The sequence below is a fragment of the Canis lupus genome, chromosome 23, assembly GCF_048164855.1.
Source record: "Canis lupus baileyi chromosome 23, mCanLup2.hap1, whole genome shotgun sequence".
NCBI lineage: Eukaryota > Metazoa > Chordata > Mammalia > Carnivora > Canidae > Canis > Canis lupus.
In genome coordinates this window covers 37,983,149-37,996,944 of record NC_132860.1, presented here as the reverse complement: position 1 = coordinate 37,996,944, position 13,796 = coordinate 37,983,149, and the positions used below count along the sequence as shown (strand labels likewise).

The following is a 13,796-nucleotide window of genomic DNA, read 5'->3' as shown; positions in this document are numbered from 1 at the left end:
TTCTCATGATCACTGAAGGGGCGAGAGGGAGGAAGCATATGTCACCGTCAGCCTGATTTGTTTACTCCTCCCAGAAATTAGGTAGAGTCAAGGTTTTTTTACGCCCTGAGCGGGCTGGAAACCTAGCGAGCTTGGCATCTCTTCCCTGCCCAGGACAGCCCGACACTGGGCTGGGAGCCAGAGCTGTGATTTGTTAGAAGGCAGGCAGAAGCAGAGCAGATTGGTTCTGGCCTCCCCCAGATCTGCCTGTTACTTCACGGCATTCCGATGACCCGCCCGCCAATCACAGGGCTCCTTGCTGGGAAAAGCAACTGCTGCGGGGAGCGCGGGGAGGCCCTAGCAACACGCCGAGGCTTTTGAATCCGCGGGGGAAACAGTGTGGGGTCAGCGGCTAGTGGAGGAGGCCTATGCGCTTATGCCTCAAGAAGAGAAGCCTCTCAGGATGGACCCTGCGCCCACTGAAGAGCCCTTAGAGAAGCAAAACAAAAAACTAGAAAAGCCGGAAGAGGAGATGGAGTTTAAGGAACTGGACGGTCTGAGGGAGGCCTTGGCAAACCTCCGGGGGCTGTCTGCGGAGGAGAAGAGCGAGAAGGCGATGCTTTGCTCCCGCATCCAAGAGCAGTCCCAGCTCATCTGCATCCTGAAGCGGAGGTCGGATGAGGCCCTGGAACGCTGCCAGATCCTGGAGCTGCTCAACACAGAGCTGGAGGAGAAGAGGATGCTGGAGGCCGAGCAGCTGAAGGCCAAGAGCCAGCATGCCCAGAAGCTGGAGGAACGCTTTATGACCCTGGCAGCCAACCACGAGTTGATGATACGCTTCAAGGACGAACACAAGAGTCAGAACGTCAAGCTCAGGGAGGAGAATGAGAAACTGAGGCTGGAGAACAGCAACCTGTTCAGTCAGGCTCTGAAGGACCAGGAGGCCAAAGTGTTGCAGCTCACTGCCCGCAGCGAGGCCCTCTCCAAGGAGCTGGAGACTCTGAAACAGAGGTGTGCTCAGGATGCCTGCCAGGCCCAGGCCAGAGAGAAGGAGCTGCTGGAGCTGCAGAATCAGCAGGCCTGCGCCCACACCAAGGAGACAGAGCAGCTGCGCAGCCAGCTGCAGAGCCTCCAGCAGCAGCAGCGGCAGGCGGTGGAGCAGATGGCAGAGGCAGAGCGGGCACACAGCAGCCTGAACCGGGAGCTGCAGGCCAGGCTGCAGACGGTCACCCGAGAGAAGGACGAGCTGTTGCAGCTGTCCATGGAGAGGGGCAGGGTGCTTCAGAACAAGCAAGCAGAGATCCGCCAGCTCGAGGAGAAGCTGGAGACAGCAGATGTGGCCAGGAGGCACGCGCTGGAGAGGTTTGAGCAAGAGGCAGTGGCCGTGGACAGCAACTTGAGAGTCCGGGAACTTCAGCGCAGGGTAGATGGGATCCAGAAGGCCTACGACGAACTCCGGCTGCAGTCTGAAGCCTTCAAAAAGCACAGCCTGGATCTTTTAAGCAAGGAGAGAGAACTCAACGCCAAACTCCGCCATCTCTTTCCATAGGAATCCCAGTTTCCTCTTTCCTCTCATTTAGAATTTAAATATTTGTGCCGTAGCATTGCAAGAGAAAAGTTGGTTTTCCATTTATTATACTTTCAAGCACAAAGGGTGATTCAAAGAAAAGCCACTTTACTGTGATGTTGTGGTTGTTACTATTGTAAGGGTAGCCCTAATCTTCAGTCCTACCACCTAAAATACACAAGATGTATCAGATTTCTTTCTGTGCCTTTGAAATCCTAAATTTGCTATCATTATCTTCATCTTCCTCCTAACTTATTCATTCTCAACCCAAGATATCTTCAAAAATCCTAATATTTTACATTAGCAGCTGTGAACTTAAGTGAATGAATCTTCAATGTGCAATGAGATGTACTATTGTGAAGACAGTTTTGCATAGCTCCCCCTTGTTGATAGACTTGTAGTCTCCCTTAGTTGAAAATATAAATTGTAACAGTTAATAGAACAATAAAATAGCATAGAGAGCTTGCAGAAGAAAGTGTCTGATTTTGCAACTGGCAAACAATTGCTTGCTTCACCTGCTTTACAGCAGTATCCTTTTGATCTTATTTTGCTTGCACTAGCTTGGAAAACAAGGATTGAAATCATTAAGGTCTTTATCAAAGTAGGCAAACTTTATTACAGTCATTCTATATGAGCAGTAAGATTCAAATAAGTGAAATCAACCAGTTTTCATTTTTCCTGCAAGCTTAGATCACTTTCCATTTTCTTGGGGTTTTTTTCCTTAATAAAAACAGGATTTAGAGATGCAGGGATGCAAGTATCAGTAGTTTCATTTAATACTGCATAGTATGCTAATAGACAAAGGGCCCCAACTTAGGGTAATAAGTCAGAGCAGACTGGGTATGATATATAAAGAAATGCATAGTGATTGTTTTGTTTCTATTAGCCTTATTTCCTTGCAATTAATTTTTTCTTTTTTATTTATTTATATTTAACTTTTTCCTTTTTAAAAAATCATCTAAATGAAATATATATGTATACTTACAGCATGTTTGTAGGAATAACTGTAGATATATAAAAACATAATAGTTATTACATATATTTATAGAAAGTTCTTAAAGAGGCAGTTATAAAAATATACTGTGCTTCCTTATTTCCCTATTTTTAGTCAATATGTAAACATACCTTTCAAAATAGATTGTAATATAGTATTTTTCTTACCCATTTGGTGCCAAAGTTCCCAAGAGTTACCTAATAATTTGGATTTACTAACTTTACTTAGTATCTTTTTAACAAACAATTTTTGAGTGTCATTTTACCTTAGGCAGTTTTTAAAACCTATTTTTTCACAATCCTATAAGATTGTGGTATTAAATACAAATTCCAAGAAACCATGCTGTTGGCTTGAAAGGACTATTTACTTGCTCTTACACATTACCAAGAATCAGAATATAGGAGCTAATTTAATTATAGCTATCCCTTATTGAGCTCATACTATGTATCGTGGTGAAGCACTTTGAATGGCTTGTTTTACTTATTTAATCCACAGGATTAAATTACCATTTGAGAAGGTCATTATGTTTATTTCTATTTCAAAGAAGAGGAAACTGGGATTTGCCCAAGGCCACTTGATCACTGGGAGAACTGGGATTTTGATGACAACACCCCACTGAGTGCCAAGAATAAGCATGAAGAAGCATCCTTTCTGCCCTGTCAGAGCTCCCACACAGTCAAGTCTAGGGGCAAAAAGCAATTATGTACAATGTAATGTGTTTTCCCAAGAGCTTTATAAGATCACAGCAGGTAAATCACAGACACACACACAGCAGCTAACTCTGCCTGGGGTAAAGCTCAGGAAGGTAGAGAGGATTGAATGGCAGGGGTGACTAACACAGGAGTTGGTATGTAAGCTGGTTCTTAAAGAATTAGAATTTCACCAGTGTAAGAAAGGGAGAAAGGGGGCAGCCCCTGTGGCCCAGCGGTTTAGCGCCGCCTGCAGCCTGGGGTGTGATCCTGGAGACCCGGGATCGAGTTGCACATGGGGCTTCCTGCATAGAGCCTGCTCCTCCCTCTGCCTGTGTCTCTGCCTCTCTCTCTGTCTCTATGAATAAATAAAATCTTAAAAAAAAAAAAAAAAAAAAAGGAAGAAAGGTTTGAACAGAATGGAGTAGAAAGTCATAGAGTTAAAAATGTGTGTGTGTGTGTGTGTGTATACATATATATTATTTTGGGGGGACATCATAGTTGGAGGTTCAGAGAATCATGTCTACAGATAAGACTGGAAGAGTAAATTGTGGACAGAACACAGGGAGGCTTGAAAGTTGGGCAGACCCCTTATAAAAGGAGGAGAAAAGGGTGGAGGGGGCAAGCGAACAAACACAGCCACACAGATCAGCCCTCTTTTCCCAGCCGGGTTTGGGCGTCTTTGCATGAGGCCTGGTGCGCATGCGTGCCAGCATCCGTTTCTTTCCACAACCATCCCCACCAGCCCTTTGTGCCTGTCCAACCTCCACCCTCAAGCCCAACAAGTTGCCCGGAGGTGGTGTAATTTGCTGAAATTTTGTGCCCAATCTCTGCGGAAGCAGCAACTCCTGGGCAGAGGCAAGGTGGGAATCGGAAATAGGCGTCCTGGTATCGAAGAGTGGCTTAGTAGAGGGCTTAGCCCATGATACCCTCTTTAGGTGGGGAAGGGTGCATCTAGAAGAGTGCAGAGAGGTGGGTAAGGTAGGGGCACAGGGACGTATGTCCCCTAGAACATGGGCTCAAAGAAGGGGTCTCATGTGCCCAGGTCTGAGGACAGTATTGTTCAGTCATGCTAAGGCATTTGTATTAGGTTGTACAATATGAAATTGCCACTTTATGGGTAATCAATGATTAGCTATTGACTATTTCCTGATCATTCTAATACCCTTTTGAAATATAGTAAAAGGAAAGTGAGTAATCAGAAGAGAGGGTCAAAGATGGATGTCTACAGAATTGAATCAAACAGCCTAATGTGGAGAACAAAGGTAAAAGAAATGTAGGAAAAATTAAACTTCCTTACAACTTAGAGCCATTGACAAGTACTTGGAACAAGGAGAGTAAGTTTCTTCCAGGAACTCAACTGCCTCAATACTTTGCTAGAGGCAAAGGTAACCTTAGCTGGAAATTAGCCTGACCTCCAGGATCCTTTAAGTCTTCTTTAACATATAAAAAAAATCCCTTTGGAAACTTCCTTTATATCCACCACCAAGATATATGTTAGCAATCATCCTCCAAACATATAGTCCACTGATAAACATCTGAAGGATCTCATGATTAAGATTTTATTTGAAAAAAAGAAAAAGATTTTATTTGACAGTAGTGAATGACATTATCCTAACAGCAGCTAGTCCTGCAAGGTCCTGGAAGCCTTGCTTCCAAATTTCTTACAGACTTAAGATCTCTAATGCATTCCCAACTTAAAAATATATAATCAGTCTCTTCCCACAATCCCACTGCAGATTTTGCCCACAGATCCTGTCCCCGTGATTTAATAAAACCACCTATTTTGCACCAAAGACGTCTCAAGAATCCTTGACCGTTCCCAAACCCCAACATTTCACACCAGAGCCCAAAATATGGAATAATAATGTAAGAAGAATGTGAACCTATCATGTGTCAAATGCTTTTCATTTCAGCCACATACTAGGTCTTCAAAGAAAGTTCATTTATCACTGTTAACAGATGAAAAAAGTGAGATTCAGGGAGGGACTTGTCCAAAGCCAGGGAGCTTTGCTTGGGGTGGGGTGGGGGAGGAGAAAGGTTTGAACTCCACTCTCTGTAGCAGGGCCAGCCTCATAGGTATGTCACTTGCATGGTGGCCCCACATTTGGTTTAGTGCTCTGCTGTCACTGTCTAGAGAGAGCGAGCGTGTGATTGGGAGTGGGGGAGGGGCAGAGGGAGAGAGTGAAAATCCAAAGTAGGCTCCATGCCCAATATGGAACCTGACATGGGTCTTGATCTCATGATCCTGAGATCATGACCTGAGCTGAAATCAAGGATCAGAGGTTTAACTGAGCCACCCAAGTACCCCAAGATTCTTATGAAATCTTTGTGACAAGGAGTTACACGTCCTCCTTTTGCACTGGGCATGGCAATTTATGTGGCTGAGCCTGTTTTCTGGCTCAAATTTCCATGCTTTCCCCTACTATACGAACTACCTTCTCACCAGCCTCAGAAAACGATTTTTTTTTTCCCTCTGCTCCATAGCACTTTGCATTCAACTGTTTCAGTGCTTATCTTGTATCTCATCTGTGACCCACAGCCACATTGAGGATGAGCAACCAGTTTAGTTATTGTGGTATGCGGATCTGTAAAATGACGCTTATCACAGGAACAAATTACAAAAGTATAAAGTGGCCGCCTCCGAAATACTGCCCTTGAGGGGAAATTTGGAAAACAACAAAACTCCTTTCTAAGGCAGATCTGTAATGCTAGTGAATTTTTCTGTAACATCCACAAGCACTAACCCTAAACAAAGCCAGCAGAACAGAGATTTTAAAACCAATGTGTGAATAGTGCTGTGTACATAGTATGATCTTTTGTATTACATTTTTGTAATTCCCTCAATGTGCCTCTAAGGAACTTGTCTAGTTCAAAAAAAAAAAAAAAATCATGATAGCTAGAAAAGGAAGGAGAGCTAGTGAAAAAGTGAACTGACTGGGTTTATGTTTTCACAAATACTGGCTCTGCTTCAGTTAGTGAACACTCAGGTTAATTTGTTTATAGTAAAGTATTAATAGAAAATCTACTTCTTCCCGACTCTGCTATATTAAACATTTACTTGTTTGTTTGTTTGTTTGTTTATTTATGAGATAGAGAGGGACAGAGTGGGAGAGCACAAGCCCTGGAGAGGGAGAAGCAGGCTACCCATCCAGCTGGAAGCCCCAGGTGGGGCTTGATCCCAGGACCCTGGGATCGTGACCTGAGCCAAAGGCAGCCTCTTAATCAACTGAGCCACCTGAATGCCCCTATTTATTTTTTAAGTAACCTCCACTCCCAGCATGGAACCCAACATGGTGCTTGAATTCATGACCCTGAGATCAAGAGTAGATGTTCAGCCGACTGAGCCACCCAAATGCCACAAGTTAAATAGTTATTTAAGAATAGTGTTGGAGGGAGTACCTGCCTGGGTGCTTGCTGTTCTATCCAGTCCCTGTTGACCTAGATACCTGTGGATGGAGAGGGATAGGTGCTGGGTAGGCCATCAACAGTGCCTGCTGTACCACATCTACTTAGACTAACCGAACCTTTTCAGGCAGGGATTCTTTTTTTATCCTGCCCTCCTAAACAAAGTTGGCATTTTAGGGAGGTGGCCTCTCCTCTCCTCTCCTCTCCTCTCCTCTCCTCTCCTCTCCTCTCCTCTCCTCTCCTCTCCTCTCCTCTCCTCTCCTCTCCCCTCCCCTCCCCTCCCCTCCCCTCCCCTCCCCTCCCCTCCCCTCCCCTCCCCTCCCCTCCCCTCCCCTCCCCTCCCCTCCCCTCCCCTCCCCTCCCCTCTCCTCTTCTTTTCTTTTCTTTTCTTTTTTTAAGATTTTTATTTATTCATGAGAGACATAGAGATAGAAAGAGAGAGAGGCAGAGACAGGCAGAGACACAGGCAGAGGGAGAAGCAGGCTCCATGCAGGGGGGCCCGATATGGGACTCGATCCCAGGTCTCCAGGATCAGGCCCTTGGCTGAAGGCGGCGCTAAACCACTGAGCCACCCGGGGTGCCCGGAGGTGGCTTTTCTAATCATTTGTCCATCTCCCTAGAGACAAGCTGGATATTATTTTCCAAAGAGGAAAAACATCTAATAAAATTTAAGAACCTAAGGCTGTACAGATGTGTCTCCCTACCTGATGTTCTCACTAAATCTTCTGTTTATCTCACTTGAAAAAAACTAATCCAAGAAGAATTTTCCCTGGGACAGATCTTCCTGGTCATTCATTACACATTCAATTGACCACAGTGTCCCCTTCCTCAACCACCTCACTCCTCAGTTCTACAAAGGGACTTGTCTTAGCTATTTGCCAGACTATGCCTATTGAATGCTCTAATCCACTCATATTTGTACTCGTCTAAAATAATCTTCCCTTTCATGTTAGAGATTGCTCATTACAGCATTGTTTGCAATAGCAAAAGATCAGAAATAGTTTAAATACCATCAATAAGGCACTGGTTAAATAAAAGGTAGGCCCTTCATACTTTGGAATACATTGCAAATATATAAAAAAGAAAAGAAAAATGAAATCCTATGTATGAGCACGGAAATATCTCCAGGATACATTTAGGGGTAAAAAAACCAAACGGTGCAGAATAATATCTGTAGTATATGATCTTCTATATAAGGTGCAGAAAGGAATAAGAATGCAAACATATATTTGCTCCCATCTGCTTAAGTAAATATCGAAAATAAGAAATATTAATAAAAGCAGTTATCAGTGGTATGGAGGGGGACTGGGACAGTGAGGAATAGGACTGGGAAGGAAACTCAGTGTATACCATTTTATATATTTTGACTTTTGAGCCATCTGAGTGTATTACCTATTCAAAAAGACAATACAATTAAAAACAAAGAATCTCCCATGTAACTTTTAACTTCCTAGTAAGCTCTATTTCGGTGTAGTTGACTCAAAAAGCCTGCAGATTTTTCTTTCTCCATGAATTAAGTAGACAAGACATATTTTATATAGAGCCAAATATGGCCTGACAGATCTAGGTCAGGCCATTCGGCTGAAAGCTGCTGCTTTCACAAATGTTCAACAACATACGGCTAATGACAATTTCTTTTTCTACCCTGCATGTCTCCTAAAGATTACTATTTCTCTCCTGAATTTAAAATTTGAATGTATTTTCTCATGGATTTTCATATGTCTGTGTGAGACAAGAATTTTAGATATTAGCCTATTTTCTATTTTAAAGTTTTTAGTCTGGTTTTCATTGTGCCAGACAAACAAGAGATGGTAGAGAAAATCTGATTTTTCCATTTTAATAAGTTATTAATCTAATGTACCTCATTAATTTAACAAATATTTACTGAGGGCCTTTTATTGGCCAGGTACTGTTCTAAGTACCTGGACACAATGTAAGACAGAGACGGGCACTGAGGGGGGCACTTGACGGGATGAGCACTTGGTGTTGGCAAATCGAATTCCAATAAAAAAATATACAGGGCAGCCCAGGTGGCTGAGCAGTTTAGCGCTGCCTTCAGCCCTGGGCGTGATCCTGGAGACCCAGGATCAAGTCCCACGTCAGGCTTCCTGCATGGAGCCTGCTTCTCCCTCTGCCTGTGTCTCTGCCTCTCTCTCTGTATCTCTCATGAATGAGTAAATAAAATCGTTTAAAAAAATACAAAAAATAAATTAATTAAAAAAAAAAGAGAGACCTTATCCTCACTGATTTTGCCTCCTAGTGGGTGAGGAAAATGCTGAAGGATAGGACAAGGGAGTGCGTAGCAGAGTTTGCCAACGTAAGTAGAAGAGGTTAGGACAGCTGGTGGCAGTTAAGCTAAAGCCTATTGAATGTGTAAGAATTGCACACTGAAGAGATGAGGAAAATACAAGAGTACAGTAGCTTGACAGCCTTCATAGTACTTTCTGTTCCTGGTAAGAAACTGCCTTTCAGGGGCACCTGGGTGGCTTAGTCAGTTAAATGTCTGGCTTTGGCTCAGGTCAAGATCTCAGGGTCCTGGGATTGAACCCCACATCTGGCTCTTGGCTCAATGGGGAGCCTGCTTCTTATCCTCCCTCTGCTCATGCTCTCTCTCAAATAAATAAAATCTTTTAAAAAGAAAAAGAAAGAAACTGCCCTTCCTAGTAGTCACACCATCCAAAGCTGCAGGCTAAGCAGGCACAGTAGACTCTTACCAGAGACTCTGTGGCCAGATTAATCTCATTATACTCCTATCCATGTTTACCTCGGTCCCTGTCAGAGGTCTGAGCCTTCATAATCCAGCTCAGTCCTCGCCCCGCCCCTATCCCCATTCAAATCCTTCCACTAGATCTTTTGAAAACCTAGATCTGTGATCAGCAAACAACCACACTATTAGTGTAGTGAGTGGAGGAGTGCACTGGCATCAGACTGTCTGGATTCAAATCCCATCACTTACTGGGGGGACTTTGTACTGAAAGCTGAAACTTTCAGTGAGTGAGACAAATGACCAGAAGATGGCATGAATTTCACATTGGTGTAACCCTAGAGAGAAAAGAATCATCCAAATCTAGAAAACAGCTTTTTAAATGAATATCCTTATAGGCGATATTCTGAGGAGAAATAGAATCAAAACGACATCTTAGCAAATGTTATTTATTAGGTTTATGGTTAGCTGTAATATTGGCATTATTTTAAAACTATTATATTTTAAAACCATTTTGAAGCTATATCATATAAGAGATATGTATAATGTGTATGAGAGAGAATGAGACAGAGAAGCTAAAGCAAAACTAATTATTTTGTGTTGCTATGGACAAAATTTTCAGTGTAAAAATTAAGATACCAAAAAGCAAAGTATTTGATATTAAATTTGAATTAAAAATATCAGTATTTTTCTTTAAAAAAAATACACATATCCCAGCTCTGTCAACTGAAAGGCCTAAATTCAGCGACAATTTGGTATGACCATCCCTCAGGCCCACTTTGCAACCTCCAAAAACTATTTTCCATTAAAAGGAAGAAGGACTCTTTGGAAAAAGGGCTAATTCCAGATCTGGAGGTGGAAATGTACACAATGAACCTGATATGATTAGTTGTATCAAAAAGCAAATCAACTGTCAACCACTAACAGTTCTCTTAACAAGACATGAGAACCAAGTTGGAGAGATTCCCAATGGCTAAAGATGAGTAATTGGAGTACAAAAATAACTGCAATTAAGTGAAACAAACTAAATATTTTAAAATCTATGAGTTCATTATGATACACCCAAAAGACAAACAACAATAATGAAAACAACAAGCGCAAAGCTCATTTGTCACTAACTGAAAAGTAGCTATTAAAAGGGATTATCTTACTTTTCCTGTTCCCTGTATATTAGGGTGACAATATGGCCCATATGTGCTGAGATGAAGTTGTTTTTCACAGAACTGCAGGTAATTAAAGAAATAAAAGAATTTAAGAGGCATTATTTTGTAACCCCTAGGGAAATAATTTAGTCAGGTATTGATCATCATTAGACAAAACTATTAGGAGAAAGGTTAAGGGACAATTTTACAATGGAGGAGGAATTAGTGTCACCATTTGAAAACATCCGTCATTCTTAGTATTACTAAAAACAGGATAGGGGCGTGGGGGTGAATGGGTGACGGGCACTGAGGGGGGCACTTGACGGGATGAGCACTGGGTGTTATTCTGTATGTTGGCAAATTGAACACCAATAAAAAATAAATTTATTATAAAAAAAACAGGATAGTTAAACATTCACATGTCATAGGATGCATCATGAAGAGTGGTGCCTTCTAGGAAATATTCTGGCCATAAATGTTGAACCTGAAGTGAACTAACCCTTGAAAACTAATTTCCCGCTTACAGGATGGATGGGGCTAATGAAGAAAAGTAAAATGGCACCATAAGAAAGCAAACAAACAAATCTAGAATATGGGACATTCAACAAAAACAAATGGCTTGGTTTCTTCAGTCAAATGGCACTGGGGATAAAAGGTAGAAGGGACGCTGCCCTAGATGAAAAGAGATTTAAAGACATACAAGCAAATGGAATCTATAGAATTGTTTGGATCCTGAATCAATCAAGTCATCTGTAGATAGAAATTTGTGGAATAACTGAATAGTGACTGGGTTCAAATGATACCAAGAAATCCATAATAATACTACTGGTTACAACCATGACATTGTTGTCGTAGGGAAAAAAAAATGACCTTACAGTTAAAAATGCATACTGACACATGTAAGGATAAAATGACATGATTTCTAGAATTTTTACCTCACAGTACTTGAGCAAAACAAGGCAGGGAGATTAAGCAAGTATGGCAAAATCTTGATAATGCTTACATCTGGAGGAGAAGTATATTGAGATTCATTATTTTCTTTTGTGTATGACTGCAAATTTTCAATACTCAAAAAATTAAATTGAAAAAGAGCTGAGGTTTCTGAAGGAAGGAAGAAGAGAAATAACTTGGAATTGGCAATGGGAAACTAGGGCAGCTCAGCCAAGTTCTGGCTCTGGGGTTCCTGGGGTGAGAGATGAGAAATGGAGTTCTTCCTATTAGAGCATGAAAAGTGCTGCTTTTGCCCTTCCAAATCTCTAATCCTGAAACTTCTACACCTGTTGTCCCTTCCCCTAAAAGCAGTAATTCTCAACTTCAGTTGCTTGATTAGTTGGGAGACATACCAGATTAGTCCACAATAGTGTAATTTTCATTCATTTGCATTCAGAAATGCTTTCTTGAGTAGAGAACAAAGGAATGGAAATATAGCGAGCACACTGGGAATTGCACATAATCCATGCAAATATGCAGTGCTTGTAAACATAATCCTACAGTGGTCAAACACTGTCAATCCCTGAGTCTTCAATTTTCACTCAGTAAAACCTTCTCATGGTCTTATGAAGATTATACTTCATGGGTGAATAGGCAAACTAGATTAAAATGAGCATTCTGGCCTCTGTCGCACTATGCTCCAACTCTGATTTCCCTGCATTTGCTACCATCTCTGCTCCAATCCTCTGCTATAGAAAATCCAATAAATGCACGTATTGGTCCTGAAGTACCACAAAGTCCTGGTCTTTGTAGAGGACTTGATAGATTGGTAGTTGTTATCTATTTCAATCCCTCTTTTGATGTGTTTTCTCCATATTACAAAAATAGGAAAGCTGAAACAAAAGAAACACAGAAGCAAACTATATTTGCCAGACTCTTCTGCAGTTATATTAGGAAGATGCAGATAAGGCACAGGCCCTTTCCCCCTGTTTTCTTTGGCTGTTGTTGCTGCCAAACATATTCTTGGAAACACTGTGTTTTTCTGCAACAGCATCCTTATATTCATTTACTAGTTTTATGGGATATGGTAGTCAGCCCCCAAGATAGCACCTAATGGTTCTTGTCTCCCAGTATTCAATCCTTGTGTGGTCTTCAGAGTGAGTAAGGTCTGACACTGTGAACAATAGAATATTACAGAAGTGAACATATGTGACTTCTAAGACCAGGCCATAAAAGACATTGCAGCTGCTTCCTTGATGTCTTGGATCATTCACTCTGGTGGAAGCCAGCCATCATGTAGCGTAGACATTCACGCAACCCATAAAGAGGCCCATATGGAAGAGGAGCTGAAGCTTCCTCTAGCCATCTTGAAGGTGGATCTCTAGCCCCAGTCAAGCCCACAGATGACTGCATCCCCAGCCAAAATATGATTGAATTCCACGAAAATTCCAGAGCCAGACTGGGTAGCCAAATCACTTGAAAATTTCTGACCAATAAGAACTTCAAGAGAAAATAAATGCTTATTGTGGGTTTAAGCCACAACAATAAACAAATATTTGTTGTTGTTTTTAGATTTTGGGTAATGTGTTAGCCCACAATAAATAATACATGGGGTTGAGAGTTTGGGCAGTAGCCGTGCACTTGGGAGCTAAATTCCAGTTTTCTATTTTACCATGTTCCCAATTGGGGCAGAGATACCAGGTCCCTATCAGGCCTGTTTGGCCACTTTGTACTGAGAGGCATTCTTGATCTCCCAGCCTAGTGCCCATTCCTCCAGTCCTTCCAATGACTATAAGCACGCATTCTCTGTATTAGAAACTTTTCTGCTTAAAATAGCCAGATTGGTTTCTCTTTCCTGCAACTGAGCTTAACCTAATAAAAAAAAAAATACCCATTTGAAATTAACAGGGGCGCCTGGGTGACTAAGTGGTTGAGCATCTGCCTTTGGCTCCTGTTGTGATCCCTGCAGGGAGCCTGCTTTTCCCTCTGCCTGTGTCTCTGCCTCTTTCTCTGTATCTCTCATGAATAAATGAATAAATGAATAAATGAATTAATGAATGAATAAATAAATAAATAAATAAAGCCTTTAAAAAAATTAACAGCGAGACACCAGAGACATTTCCTGTTAAAGTCAGAAATAAGACAAGAAAGTTGGCTATTGACAGTATTATTTAACATCAAGGTGGAAGAACTATTTCATTATGTCAAGATAATGAAAAGTATTGCAGAGGAGGAGGCAAAATTGTCATTATATAAAATAAGGTGATATAATTGTCTACCAGGAAAATTTGAATGACTAAACTGAAAATAAAAACTGTTAAGAAAGTTCAGTGGAATAATCAGTAAACAATTTAACAAAAGAAAGATCAAAAGCTTTCCTATG

The 13,796-nt window shown here is 41.7% G+C and overlaps 1 protein-coding gene across 1 annotated transcript; it reads left to right on the top strand.

Annotated features, from left to right (window-relative positions):
* Positions 1-284: 284 nt before the first annotated feature.
* Positions 285-2,880, top strand: CCDC89 (coiled-coil domain containing 89). Its single transcript, XM_072794938.1, has one exon. It carries the CDS (start codon positions 416-418, stop codon positions 1,526-1,528), a length of 1,113 nt encoding a protein of 370 aa, XP_072651039.1. The 5' UTR covers positions 285-415; the 3' UTR covers positions 1,529-2,880.
* The last annotated feature ends 10,916 nt before the right edge of the window (positions 2,881-13,796 follow it).

Excerpts from the sequence above, each read along its gene's own strand:
- CCDC89 (XM_072794938.1), top strand. The coding sequence starts at position 416 with ATGCCTCAAGAAGAGAAGCCTCTCAGGATGGACCCTGCGCCCACTGAA.